This window comes from Schistocerca americana, chromosome 2 (assembly GCF_021461395.2).
Source record: "Schistocerca americana isolate TAMUIC-IGC-003095 chromosome 2, iqSchAmer2.1, whole genome shotgun sequence".
In the NCBI taxonomy this organism is placed as follows: Eukaryota; Metazoa; Arthropoda; class Insecta; order Orthoptera; family Acrididae; genus Schistocerca; species Schistocerca americana.
Window position 1 is genome coordinate 20,505,480 of NC_060120.1, and position 15,723 is coordinate 20,521,202.

The 15,723-nt window shown below is 42.5% G+C and overlaps 1 protein-coding gene across 1 annotated transcript in view; it reads right to left on the reverse strand.

Moving 5' to 3' along the window:
* Positions 1–15,723, reverse strand: part of LOC124596394 (E3 ubiquitin-protein ligase RBBP6) — a gene marked incomplete in the record, with an annotated part of 290,964 nt that overhangs the window by 156,235 nt on the left and 119,006 nt on the right. The window contains 2 exon segments of the mRNA XM_047135519.1: positions 2,811–2,935; positions 3,018–3,132. Of these exon segments, the coding sequence (XP_046991475.1) occupies positions 2,811–2,935; positions 3,018–3,132 (240 nt within the window).

Here is a 15,723-nt window from a genome sequence, read left to right on the forward strand (position 1 = left end):
ATGGATCGGATAGAATGGCAGGATATTGTGATGCAGGTCAAGGCCCTTCAAGAGCTGCAAAGCTGAGGAGTGGTAGTAGTAGAAACTAAATAAGTCGTGATTACATGGCAACTTGAGCGTGAAACTCTGTGAAATGGTCTGCATCTGTCCATTTGCTGACAGTTTGTACCAGATAAAAATTATATTATCTCTTTCACACACCAAAAATAATTAAATAATAATGAAACTTTGTTTTGTTTGTGATCTATGGTGTTTAGAAATGTGAAATATAAAACCAAGCAGCATGCACTGTGACTGGATTGCCATTGAAATGTGGCACAGTTCCCCTCCCTCTCTCACACTCAGTGTGGCATGGCAGTGGGGGTAACATGTAGTGAGACTGAGCCAAAATCTTGGCCGCTCCTGCTCTAGAACTATTATATGGACAAGACTGGATTATTTTACAAGTGCCTTCTGGGGAAGACCTTCATTGCCAGTTAACAAATAACATGACATTCCTAGAAGTGTTCCAGAAACAGTTTATATATCATAATGATCTTCAACAGACAATGCTAAATCAATATAAGAAAGCATGTATAAAACAACAAAACTGGAATAACAAGGGATTCTGGCAATTACTCTGAGTACTTGTAGCATTTGTTAATTTCTCCACTGATTCCTTACCCTAAATAATCTTCCACTCCACAGCAGAGTGTCTTCGGATCTGAAATTTCCTGACAGGATAGGACAAATGATCACAACATTACTCAAACTCTAATCCTTCCCTTTTGGCAGTAATTCTATTACCAAATAATCTATCCAGGTTAAACACTGCTGAGAGGTACTGGCAGAAGTAAAGCTGTGAGGCCAAGTCTGTTTGGCTAACTATACCGGTAAGAGCATTGCCCCCAAAAAGCAAGGTTCCAAGTGTGAATCCTCGTCAGGCACATAGTTTTAATCTGCCAGAAAGTTTAATTCCTTAACCTGCTTCTCATTTGTTTTTTAAACTCAGAAAAGAGATGTAGAACTACAGCCACATCAAATGAAACCCCTACGAGTGAAAGTAGCCACTTCTGCATAATTGTTCAGCAATAGATGTGTTCACTCCCTTTGTTCTGAAGGGGCTGCTCTCGCCATCCAAGCTGTGCACTCCATCCATCAGAAGCAGTTCTATCAGTTGTTTATGCACCAGTTTTCACTTTGGTACACCTAACAGAAACTACTGACTCACTGAATTATTGGTCACACTGGCACAATCTGGTAATGCAATTGTTTGCACACTCAATAGCTGTTCCATTTGTGAGCAGGCTTCAGCTGTCAAATTGTACACCCCTACTATGCTGTGGCTGCTCACAATGGAACCCCCACCACTACTCCTGCCCCCTTGCATAGTGTGCAATCTGAGCAGGTACAAGAGAAGTTATTTTGTGCCCACTTTACAAGAAAAGACAGTTCCTTCACCATTTCGCCATATCTGACTCGAGATCACCATCACGATCTTTTTCTTCTTTTCAGATGTACCACTCCATTTTTTCATCTTTTAAAGTTTAAACCCTTTTTAACCTTCCCCAATCAATTCTAGGGTAGTGTCATGTATTTTTACCTGTGCATGTTGCCAGTATTAATACTTCCATTTCCTGAAGGTAAGTACTGGCCAGCATTCCATCTCCATTTTACAGTTTTCTTGAGTGAACTTCACTTTTAATGTCAAGTATAAAACTGCACTTGAAACAGCCTGAATATGTATTCAATATAAACACGAGGCAGAAATGCTGGGAAGTACTTACCTTCAGAAATGTCAGCACACGCACGCACGCACGCACGCACGCACGCACACACACACACACACACACACACACACACACACACACACACACACACTTAAAAAACTGATAGTTCCAAAAGTTAGGACACTGAATGTATGTTTATGTGAGTACATCACAGTACTTTCATTGCTCCTGTGAGTACATACTGGCCAGTAATTATGCTTCATACTTTTATGATTTTCTGGAAAAGTGTCACTCACTCAGAAACGAGAAAGAAAACAGCAACTCAACTGGTAAATAAAACTTGGTGGCGCAGTGGATTCGTATCTGAAACAACTGGGCTTTAAATAATAACCTTCTCTGCTTACTCGGACCCCAGGTTTTCATGTTCCATCCTTAATGACCTTAATATCAGTGGGATGAGTGCTAACCTCCATTAACTACAGCCAAAAAATGTGAACTACACAACAATAAAATGAAATGGTGACATCATAACTGAGGTCTTGCAATCATATTACTTTTATCAGTATCAAATATTTTGCATCTCATCCGCAACTTTTTTTTATCAACATACATGTGAACGTAAACATCAGTTTCAAAAGCAGCAGTCTGATAATGCACTTCACACTGATAAGGTATGCATGACAAAGAAGATTGTGCCTAAGGCATAGAAACTGGTCATATGTTGGTAAAAATACTTTGGGTTCAAAAAAGAAACAAAGAAAACATCATTAACACAGAAATTTTGTAGACCTATGTTACGATTGGTTTTCAGTTGAAAAGTAGTTTTCCATACAAAGGCTCTTCTGGATTTTCATCTATTGGGATTTTATTTTTTAAAAGGGGAAGAGAATACCAACGGATTTTCTAAAAGGATAACATTCATTGCTTGCTGACAAGGTATTCTTACCTTAAACTGGTAGCCTAAAAGCTAGTGATATCTCTATGTTGTTATGTGTGTTTACGCAACAGAAAAGATAAATGCATGTAACTTCAACTAAACCAACTGCTGGGATTAATGTCTCAACACAAACAAAATTTTATACAGTTTAGATGAGCACTCACTGATCTATTGCTGGTACAGCAAAATGTCCTGTTGGTGTCATCATGGCCCCAGGTACACTTGGTCCCTCAACTGGAACCATAAAACTACGAGGAATGCCAGTACTCTTTTTTATTTCAATTGGTTCCTGGAACAAAAATAGTAGTTACATCCTGAACTTCAAGAAAAAACAGTACCACCAAATCTGAAGAATGATTAACCAAAATTACCAAGTTTGTGCCTAAAGGACAGTTCTTTATCCAGTGCCCAGGCTGATGACATTTGTAACAACGATAATTTGAAGGAACTTCCCCCATCTGATTTGCACCGCGAATTTTCATGTAGCTAAAATAAAGCAATAAACAGTAAGAATCATCAATGCAAATGGCTTTAAACTAGAACTGGAGAAAGAAAATGTAATTACAGGACTAGATAAAAAAAGAAAGAAACCAGCACATATTTTCAATTTCAAATAGAGTTAGCAATAATCTTTGAGGATATAATACACTGAAGAGCCAAAGAAATTGGTACACCTGCCTAATATTGTGTAGGACCCATCCCAGATGTGCTCAATCATGTTCATGTTTGGAGGCCAGCAAATCAGAAGAGCATTCCTGGAGCTACTCTGTGGCAATCCTGGAGATGTGAGGTGTCACAAGGTCCTGCTAGAATTGCCCAAGTCCGTTGTAATGCACAATGGACATGAATGCACGCAGGTGATCAGATAGGATGCTTAAGTATGTGTCACCTGTCAGAATCGTATCTACACGTTTCAGGGGTCCCGTATCAAGCATCCACACCATTATATAGCCTCCACCAGCTTGAACAGTCCCCTGCTGACATGCAGGGGCCATGGATTCATTGAGGTTGTCTACGTCCATCCACTCAATATAATTTGAAGCTAGACCCATCTGGCCAAGCAACATGTTTCCATTTATAACAGTCTGTGTTGATGGGCCCAGGCGAGGCATAAAGTTTTGTGTCGTGCAGTCATCAAGGGTACAGGAGTGGGCCCTCGGTTCCGAAAGCGCATATCAGTGATGGTTTGCTGAATGGTTTGCAAGCTGACACTTGATGGCCCAGCACTGAAATCTGAAGCAATTTGCAGAAGGGTTATACTTCTGTCATGTTGAATCATTCTCTTCAGTCATCATTGGTCCCATTCTTGCATGATCTCTTTCCAGCCACAGCGATGTCAGAGATTTGATGTTTTACCTGATTCCTGGTGTTTATGGTACACTTATAAAATGGTCATATGGGAAAATCCCCACTTCATCGCTACTTCAGAGATGCTGTGTCCCATCGCTGTGCGCCGACTATAACCCCACGTTTAAACTCACTTAAATCTTGATAACCTGCCATTGCAGCAGCAGTAACTGATCTAATAACTATGCCAAACACTTATCGTCTTATATAGGCATTGCTGACCGCAGCATCGTATTCTACCTGTTCTTACATATCACTATATTTGAGTATGCATGCTTGTGCCATTTTATTTGGTGCTTCAGAATATAGACAATGGTAGCTGTAACAATAAGTAGTGATCTTCAACAGACAACTGCCTCACATTTTGAAGTTTACAGTCTACATACTATTTTTTTTTTAAATTTCAAAACATGTTGGAAATACATTTATACTGCCAAGTTCAGCCATTCCTTACAGTACAGTGTCTCAAAACTGCTATGTCTTCCAGTACCTAGAATTAGGTATATGATATACCTCGACGAAGAAAGAGAGGGAGAGACTATAAGTACCAAGCAAATAATACAATAATTACTGAATGTTGAGTAAGTGCAGAAAATTCAAAATCCTTAAACACAACACAATTATTACACTTGTCAGTAAAAAAAAATCTGTTATAGATGTAATTGATACAGTATCTCTTTGATGTCCCATCCGCACTTTCTATTTTTATGTTCTGACTGATCTCATGAACCCCTGTACAGATTTTCATCTGGTTTTAATAGATAGACTGATTCACAGGGACGTCTTATGCACATAACTTACAAATACGTTGTGAAAAGAGGATGAATTGAAGACTTCCACTACTGTGAAAACAAATACATTGACACCTAATAGTACAGCCACCATAACTCCAGAGAGCAGCGAAGCTTTATCAGAATCAGCGTCAGGTATGGTGATCTAGCATTGAAGCACATGCCTAGAAACCAAAAGGTTCCAGGATGCCTTTTAACCTAGCATTCACTTCTCAATGATGTCGAGACTCAACAGAAATGAAACGTGGTTAGGAATCCACATTAAAAGTGCCCCTTTACACATTTGGATAACTTTGGATTCCACATTAAACTGCAAACCACTTTTCCCTGGTTGGTTAACTGGTTAGACACACACAAGTCACCAAAGAGACATCCAATTGAAAGACTCGCATCAAGCCATTGAGCCACATGAAATTACTATTACCAGAAGTTATACAGATATTCTCCTTTCATATTTATTATAAATTCAAGTCCTCAGCCACCTTTATCCGCCCGAATGTGAAGGCTGATCTAAGCAACTCTTCCAGAGGTTTTTATACTTGCACCTCACTCCCACTGGAGTCAGCAAGTTTTTAGGAGGAACAAATGTTATCTGTTCTATCTTTCACTGGTGTTTGGAGTGACATCTCATGGAAATGATTGGAGCTGTGAGTTACTGCACTGCCTGTGGGGGCAGGAGCAGGGCACAGCAGCGACTGCCTGCAAACAACCAGCTCTCATAGCCAGTATAGAGCACAAAGTCAGCTGGTGGCTGCCCCACTGACTAATGAGCAGCCTTGGCACCTTTAAACCCAACTCCCATTGACAGGCAGGTTGCAGTAAGTTGCGTGAAATTGATGATATTCAGTTATCTAATATTGTCCTCTGAATTTTAACCATAACTCTACCTACCGAACAGTTTAAAAAAAAAGAAACAGTAAGCCAAGAAAGCTACCAGATTGTAGATATTTAGTGCTACCCATGTGAAACTGTAGCAGACTGCTAGTGCTTTATAAACTATACCGAAAAATAAAACACGGGAAACTATTCTCTGATAACCAGCAACTCAATTATTAAGCCACAGCATACAGTTACCAAATCAGTGTTTTACCCCCTATAATAGTAACAAGACAGTGCCCTGAAAGTAATCAATGAGGCAAAAAAAAAAAAAAAAAAAAAAAAAAAAAAAAAAAAAAAAAAAAAAAAAAAAAAAAAAAAAAACAAACAAAACTGAAAGGCTGGCCCTCCAACGTAGCGACAAAAAGAAGGGGATCAGGGTAACATCATTACATTGACAATGGAACATGATTTTGATTAATAAAATTTTTTTCTGGCATCAAAATTAGCAGCCAGTACAACACAAATGAGAGATAAGCATGTAACTGTGAAGGTCTGAAACGCAGCAGTGTAAATGTTTGGAACACTATTTGTAAATTACAGTAGGTTCATAAGAAACAAAAAAATCATCGCAGTCTTTCACAAGATGGCAGCTAACTGAAATGTACAGGTATTTTGTCATATGCAAACAGAAGCTATCAATAGTTTGTAGTGCTTGATCTGAGCTGATTTGGTGGTGAATACCTGTGTTAGTGTCTATTCTTGTCATGTAACTGATGCTTTAACATTATCCAGTATGTTTAAGTAACTTGTGTTAACCAAATTTCTGTTAAATGTAACACAGGCCTAATTTTTCAATCTATAAAGCACAATAAAGCTTATATTGCAAATTTGCACAGCAATTTCCATTGAAATTAGGTCTGACAGTACCAGGAAGAACATGTACTGAAAAAAACAATGTAGATAGAACATTCTCTACATTATTTAAACTGAATCTGCAGCACAGATTTCCGTAAGTACCCATATGAACAGAAATAACAATATTATGGAAAGACAGATTGCTACTCACCATATAGATGAGATGTTGAGTCACAGACAGGCACAAAGGAACATTTAAGCTTTCAGCCAAGAGGACACACACACACACACACACACACACACACACACACACACACATCTCCAATCTGATGGGGGTAATGGGAGTAAAGAGGAGATATTGAGTGGGGAGGGGGAGGGGTAATATGGTGGGGGGGGGGGGGGGGAGTGTAGTGCTGCTTGTGAGCGAGTGCAGGGACATGGTGGGAACACGGTCAGAAGACTAGTGCGTGCATTGGTGAAATAGAAGTCCGTGTAGTGCTGGAGTGGGGCAGTGGGGCAGGAAAGGGGACGGGTAGGTGGAAGACAGGGACTAGTGAAGTTTGAGGTCATGGGGGTTACATGAACATAGGATGTACAGCAGGAGAGGCCCCACCTGTGCAATTCAGAAAAGCTGGTGTTATTGGGAAGGATCCAGTTGGATTTCTGGAATGGGGTCACAGTAGCAGAGTTTGTAGGTGAATAAATCTGACACATCTCCATCATGCAATCCCAGCAGTTCAAAAGTACAATGGTGGAGCCTCACAAAGGGAAGCACTCTGCCAGCTGTCAGATTCAGATTCTTACAAACCCTGTCACAGTGTACCTGTTAAAGAAATTGAATAAGTTCTCCAATTCCTCCTAAAATCCTTATGCTCATCCCAGAACCTCTCAACCGATCCTATCTCTCCCCAACCCCACCATTACCTGCATTCTTACCTTCGAAATGCTTCCTCAAGTCTGCAAACCCAGCCAGCTATGACATATCATTGTGACTGGTTGCTGTGCCTCACTGAGTGAATCTCTGCTCTCGTGTACCAACACCTTTAGCCCATTATCCAAAGCCGACCCTCCTACTTAAAAGACACCAACCATTTCCTCCACCCACTCGCCATTGTTTCTGTTCCTTTATCACATGGCACCTTCTTTATCACTGTTTATACTACCTCCCTTTAAACTAACATCCCAAATGCCATTGGCCTATCCCTATTGAACACTACTTTTCACAGTGCCCCAAGGATTTGTACTTCAGTCCACAATCAAACCTACCAACCACCACCAATACCTCCACTCCCAAAATCTGGCACCCACTCCATATCAAGAAGTCCCTTCCATCAAGACTGTCACTAAAGAAGCACAGGTGGATACACAGTTCCTTTCCAAATACACCAAGGGTCTCACTGAGGCCTCCAAACATTGAAATTACTTTCCACACCTTGCCTCCCATGCCTTATATCTCCAGTCAACGACCGCCTCCTACACACACCATTTGGTGACAAGGAGTAATTCTCTCTTAAATCAGTATCTATGTCAGAAACCAAAATGATGATTAGCCTGCCTACCCACTATCCTTCCCACAACTCCCACAGTGGTATTTTATTTAACTTAAGCAATATCCTCGTCCATCTCTACTTTGCCTCTGACCCCAGCCTCTTGCCTCACGTCTCACATCCTGCAATGGACCTAGATGCAAGACCTTTCCTCCATATCCTCCAACTACTACCTAATCCAGTCCAGTCACATGCATCTTCCATCCCCTCAAAGATAGGGCTACCTGTGAAAGTAGCCATGTGATCTATGAACTAAACTGCAACCACATGGGCATTGCAACTAACAAGCTATCTGTTCGCATGAACTCTTAAGAAGACACATCTGGACCACACAGTTGTTTAACATACTGCCCAAAACAATGTGCTTCACTTTGATGACTGCTTCACAGCCTGTGCCATTTAGATTCTTCCTAACAACACCTGCTTTTCTGAAATGTGCAGGTGGGAACTCTCCCTGAAGTATATCCAAGTACATGCTACGTTCCCTTCTCCTGTCCTCCACCCATCTACCCCCTTCACTCTCCCAATCCAGCACTACACAGACTTCTATATCACCAAACCACCCACTGATCTTTTTCCCCTTCTCTTTCCCCTTCTCTACATCTCTCCTTTTTACCTCCCCAACCTCCAAACTTCACCACACAGCACAATCCTGCTCCCACAATGTCCCACAAACAGCACTACACTTTCTCCCAACCCACCCTGTTGACCTTCTCTCTCCCTTAATCATACTACATCCTCATCCCTATCACCCACAACTGCTTCTCACATCAGGTACTGTTGGTGTTCACAGTCCGGCCACAAACAGGGGTGACACGTGTGTGAGCTGTGCTTGCGTGAATGTGTATGTATTTTCTATTTTGGAAGAAGGCTTTTTGGCTGAAAGCTTTAATGTACTCTAGACATTTTGTTGCACATGTCTGTGACTTAATGCCTCCTCTATATGATGAGTTGCAATCCATCCTTTTCGTAATATTGGTATTCCATCCTGAACTTTAATCTGTTTCATATCAGTAGAAATGATCAGTAAAAACAAGTAAATAACAACAGGTATTAGAAAATGCTCTCAGACCCTTAAATATCTCAGTTCCCAAATAAAGAGCTATAGTGAGCCACAATTCCTAAACTTATGATGATCACAAGAAGATCTACGGGATGGTATTGCTTGCTGCAAGGACATCTTCCCAAAAATATTATTTAATGTTGAAACGAAAAGTAAAACAAGCTGGATGAATATAAAACAGGGAACAGAAAAAACAAACAGCTAAGGGTCAGAGACAGACCAATAAACAAACCAAAAGTAATAGAAAATTTTGTGTTGATTATTTTTCTAGTACTCCAGAAAAGTTAAAACAGTGACGATACCCAATAACCCAACAATGAAACTGATGGCAGAAAAATAGATCTACAAAAGAAAGTTAATATACAGCAACATACAAAATTAAAGGTCTTTATCTTTACTACGACCATATTCAAAAACCATAGCATCAGTTGGGAAAGACGAACTAATGATTTACCTGAAAAAAATATAAGCTCCATAGTGAAGTACAATTTGGTTTCTGTTGTACCAGAAGTATACAATACTGCATGTGTCATAGAGAAGTTAACTGAAGTGGTACTCCATACACAAGACAATGGTAACAGTGTAACAGATATATTTTTGGACAATGCTGACCCTAAAATTCAAACGAATGCTTCAATAATTAGAAATGAGAGTAGCAGCAAAGAAATGGTTTCTATTATATTTAGAAAACAGTATACAGAAGATGAAGGTAGTAAACGCCCCAAATAATGTTTCAATAAAACATCTATCAGGACCAAAATATATTAATAAATGAGTTTGTAAATGTAGTATATCTTACGACCCTTAGTATTCTCCACCAAATAATACTGAAAAAATTCTTTTTGGAAATCTCAGCAACATCTTCATTACAGAATTCCATAGAGAAAGCAAAAGAAAACCTCAGGAATGTTTACAATTGGACTATAAATAATGAACTTGTACCAATCATAAAAATATTAATTTTATTTAAAGTGTGAAAATACGAGGATGTGTGGAAAAGTAATTAATCCAATTTCTTTATTATATTCTCAATATTGGTTTAGGTATTATATTTTAAGCATATTACATAGTCCAGAATGAGATTTTCACTCTGCAGCGGAGTGTGCACTGATATGAAACTTCCTGGCAGATTAAAACTGTGTGCCGGACTGAGACTCGAACTCGGGACCTTTGACTTTCGTGGGCAAGTGCTCTACCCACTGAGCTACCCAAGCACGACTCACGGCCTGTCCTCACAGCTTTACTTCTGCCAGTATCTCATCCCCTACCTTCCAAACTTTACAGAAGCTCTCCTGCGAACCTTGAAGAACTAGCACTCCTAAAAGAAAGGATATTGGTAGGGCACTGGCCCGTGAAAGGCAAAGGTCCCAAGTTCGAGTCTCGGTCCGGCACAGTTTTAATCTACCAGGAAGTGTACACTCCGCTGCAGAGTGAAAATCTCATTCTGGAAACATCCCCTAGGCTGTGGCTAAGCCATGTCTCCGCAATATCCTTTCTTTCAGGAGTGCTAGTTCTGCAAGGTTCGCAGGAGAGCTTCTGTAAAGTTTGGAAGGTAGGAGACAAGATACTGGCAGAAGTAAGGCTGTGAGGGCGGGGCATGAGTCATGCTTGGATAGCTCAGTTGGTAGAGCACTTGCCCGCAGAAGGCAAAGGTCCCGAGTTCGAGTCTCAGTCCAGCACACAGTTTTAATCTGCCAGGAAGTTTCATGAATATAAGGTAACCGAAAAATTGGGGCTCATACGGAGGCAAACAGACAGTAGTTTTTCCCTTGCTCTATTTGCAAGTGGAACAGGAAATGAAATGACTAGTAGTGATACAAGATACCTTCCACCATACTTGTTGAGTACGTATGTAGATGCAGGTGAAATGTAAAAAATATGGTTATAACATTCAACTGCAGGAAAACAAAACTAATAAGTTCATACAAACACCTGTTTGAAGAGTTGAGGATTTACCATATGAGTAGAGCTATTAACTCATTACCACCTTTAAGGAAACTATGAATAATTGTTGCACTAACAGTTATGCTCAAGATCAGCCAACAAAGTCAGCCTTAACTTACAATTATTAATTTTTATCATGTAAGTAAACATTACAATAAATTTTTACTAAACAGTAGAGGATTGTTACCTAAAGACAAGTAAAAATGTTGGTATTGGTAAAATATGCAGAATTGTGTGTCTTGTGAAAAAACTGTGCGCCAAGAATCTGTAATGGAAAAACTAACTGCCACCTATCTGTCTAAGCTCAGCATCTCTTTCAGTAAGAAGTGATGTTTATTCATTTTTCAGAGAAAGAAATGGGAAATGACAAAGAAAGTAATGGAGAGACAGGGATACCATCATGGTCCTGACGTCAGCTGAAAGAACGTGTGTGCATTATACAATTATCTGTAAACCACCAGGTATGATTACTTAAATTTAGATGAATTTGTTTGAGAGTCTCTTGTCCTACAGTCCACAAATTTACAAAGATCCTTTGTCCTGTTGAAAACTAATTTAAAGCAACTGCATGAAACTTCAGTGTCTCACAATTTTCAGTATCTGAGAGTGTGCAGTTAAGTGTGCAAAAGTAACTTGTTAATAGAGAATACAAGCTTGGTTTTCCTGTTCTTGTGAACACAGGAGAAAACTGTGTTTCAAGGAATTTTGTTACACATTCTCATTTAATAAGTTTCTTGTGGTGGCCATTTTTGCATCAGCTGCATATATATTACCGTGGTTGCTCATTAAGTTTTTCATTTATCTTGTGCACCTAGACGAGTTTCACCTTAGTTACAAGGCATCTCCAGTGGGTATAAGATCAGTGTCTCAATCATCATTTTTAATGGTGGTGGTGTGTTGGGGCTTATGGGCGCTCAACATCGAGGTCATCAGCGCCCTGACACACATTAAAAGGAACGAATGTGGACAGACCTAAGAAAACTAAAGCACACACTCAAAGAAAGCAGGAAAAGAAGGAAAATGCTACGTAAGAAAGTAAAACCTAAGGAAAGGGGAAACATAGCAACAAGAATGTCACAGGAAATTGTTATTGGCTGGCCACTTACATAAAACATGAGTGGGCTTGTCACACAGTGAGCAAATTAAAATACTCTCCCTAAAATCTTTGTAAAAACATTTGACAGGACATAGAACTTTAAAACTTGAACCACATTCGTCCGAGTGTTGCCTAAAAGAGATGGCAGGTCCGCTGGCAAGTCAGCCCCGACCCGCTGGTCAGAAAATAAACCGCAATCCAATAAAACGTGGCGTACAGTGACCTGGACGCCACAAGCACTACACATTGGAGGGTCCTCTCGCCGGAGCAGGAAGCCATGCGTCGCAGGGCTGTGGCCTATTCGAAGCCGAGTGAGGAGAACCTCGTCCCGTCGATGGGGCTGAAAGGAAGTACACCACACACGTGTTGTGGGCTTGACTATACGGAGCTTATTGTCAGTCACTTCCAGCCACTCATCCTCCCACCGACAAATGACCTGTGAACTCAACAGCGAGGTGAGTGCGTGCAAGGGGATAGCACACTGAGATACTTGTGGGGCGAGACACGCCTCCTTGGCTGCGAGATCTGCCCTTTCATTCCCAGCAATGCCGACATGCCCCGGAACCTAGCAGAAAGCTACAACCTTCCCCAGTCGCTGTAGTCGGAGGAGGGCATCCTGGATGGTCTGGACAATTTTGTCTACCGGATACAAACGTTGCAATGAGTGAAGGGCACTGAGTGAATCGGAACAGAAAAGAAATTTAGGAGAGGAAGAATGTCTCATGTGCTCCAGTGCCCGCAAGATCGCAAACAATTCTGCATCAAAGACAGTAAAAGTCTGAGGCAGTCGGACCTTGAGGACACGATATGGAAAAACAACTGAGCAACCAACAGAATCCCCTTGTTTCGACCCATCCGTAAAAACAGCTACATAGTCGTGGTGCTCAGATAAAATGGCAGAAAATGCTGCATTAAAAACGGTGGCAGGAGTGCAATCTCTCTTGTACTGCAATAAATCTAAAATCACTCTGGGCCTCTTCAGTAACCAGGGTGGCAGGCGGTTAAAACCTTGGATTTGGGGTTGTACAGACTCCACACCGAGGGACTCTAGTACACGTTGCACACGGATCCCAAATGGCAACATAGCCCGGGGACGACGGGAAAAAAGGCGGTCCAGAGGTGGGTGGGCAACAAGATGGTGAGCAGGCGATCTGGGAGCTGCAAGAAACTTACAAGCCTGGCGCACCAGCAGGAGCTGTCGGCGGATGGTAAGTGGCGGTTCGCCAGACTCAGCACAGAGGCTGGGTATGGGACTGGTCCGATGAGCACCCGTGGCCAGTCGGATCCCAGCATGGTGAACAGCGTCAAGGATCCGCAAATAAGATGGCCTCACTGACCCATACACTGTGCACCCATAGTCCAGCCGTGAACGCACAAAAGCTCCATAAAACTGTAGGAGACGCGCCCTCTCCGCACCCCAAGACCTGTGGCTGAGGCACTTGAGGATGTTCAGTGCCTTTAGCGTTCTGGCTTTCAAGTGACGTAGGTGTGGCAGCCATGACAACCTGGAGTCAAAAATTAGGCCCAGAAACCGCACTGTGTCTCTAAAATGTAGGACAGTATCCCCCATATGCAAGGCAGGCAAAGTAAAAAGATGACGAGAACGATTAAAATGAACACAAACACACTTTTCGGCAGAAAATCGAAAACCCGTCTTTGCAGCCCACTCCTCTAACCACCGCACTGTTAGCTGCAACTGACGGCTCACGGTTGCAACACTGGAGGAGGAACAGAAACAGCAAAGTCGGCGACAAATATGGAGCACTGTACTGGACTCCTCACTGTAGACATTATACTGTTGGTGGCTATGGCAAAGAGGGTAACGCTTAAAACACTGCCCTGGGGGACACCATTCTCTTGCTCAAAGCGATCAGACAGTGTGTTACCAACGCGGGTCCGAAAAAACCGCTGAGACAGGAAAGACTGAATGAAAATCGGGAGGCGGCCACGAAGGCCCCATTGATGCATTTGTGCAAGAATACAGTGTCTCCAAGTAGTATCATATGCCTTACTGATATCAAAGAAGATACCGATACAGTGATGCTGACGGAGAAAAGCCTGCTGAATAGCCACCTCTAGGAGGGTCAGGTTGTCAACCGTGGACCGAAATTTTCGGAATCCACATTGAAAGCGGCTAAGGAGCTGTCTGGTCTCTAACAGCCAGACCAGACGCCGGTTAACCATCCGTTCCAGGGTCTTTCCGACACAGCTTGTCAAGGCGATACTACGATAACTACCGGGACATGTGCGGTCCTTTCCTGGTTTGAGGAGAGGGATGAGAATTGCCTCCCTCCACGAGGTAGGGAACACTCCTGTCTGCCATATGAGATTAAAACATTTGAGGAGGATTTCCTTTGGCGCCGCTGGCAGATGTCGAAGCATGGAGTACCGGATGCGGTCGTAACCTAGTGCAGTGTCAGAAGTCTCAGTAAGTGCCAATTCAAGTTCCCACATGGAGAAAGGGGAATTGTAGGCCTCAGAACTGTTCGACGGAAAGTCCAAGGTCGCTCTTTTGACAGTCGCACGGTAGCGACAAAACGATGGATCCTGATTTGCAGTGGCAGTACTTTGTGCAAAATGCTCTGCCAGCGTCTGAGCAATGGCTCTGGGTGTCGTTTGGAGGCATCCCTGGTTCAGGACAGCAGCTATTGGTAAACGGCTATGTTTACCGGAAATCCTCAGGATGGCTTCCCATACTCTTGTGGAACAAGTGGAACGGCTGATGGAGTCCAGGAACTCCTGCCATGACCTTTCCTTGCTCTCTTTAATGACTCGGCGTGCCCTGGCTCTAGCGATTCGAAAGGCGGTAAGATTGACCGCTGTTGGGCGGCATTTAAATCGGCGAAGAGCCGCACACCTGTCCCAGATGGCTGAACGGCACTCTTCTGTCCACCAAGGCACAAGGCGCCGCTTAAGAGTGCCAGAAGACTGTGGTATGGGCAGGTCAGCAGCATGATGGACCACAAGCGTGATGTGATCCACCCATTCCTGTACGTTATTGTGGCGGTCAAAGACAGCCAACCGAGTGAACAGTGGCCAGTTAGCCCTGCCAATCATCCACGATGGTGGCCGCTGCTCCAGCGATACACCATCCAGGAGATGAATGCGGATAGGGAAGTGATCGCTGGAATGAAGGTCGTCAATGACCTCCCAGTGAACAGAGTCGGTGAGGGTTGGAGAGCAGAAAGATAGGTCAATGGCTGAGAATGACCCTGTAGCAGTAGAGAAATGAGTCGGAGTACCTGTGTTGAGGATGCACAACACTTGAGATGTTAGGAGGCTCTCCAAAATTCGACCTCGAGCGCAAAGAGAAGTGGAGCCCCACAGGACATGATGGGCATTGAAGTCTCCCAGGAGGAGAAATGGGCGAGGGAGTTGGTCGATAAGATCTGTGAGAGCGTCTAAGGTCATTGCATCCAGAGGTGGTAAATAAAGGGAACAAACGGTAAGCCTCCGAGGTGAATGAATTTCAACTGCAACTACTTGCAGGTCAGTATCCAGGGGGAGAGCAGAGGAGTGGTGGTCATTATTAACAAACACAGCGACTCCGCCTTTGGCCCTTTCTCCAGTCAGGTCATCTTTGCGATATGACGTATAGCCCCTTAGTACAGGAGC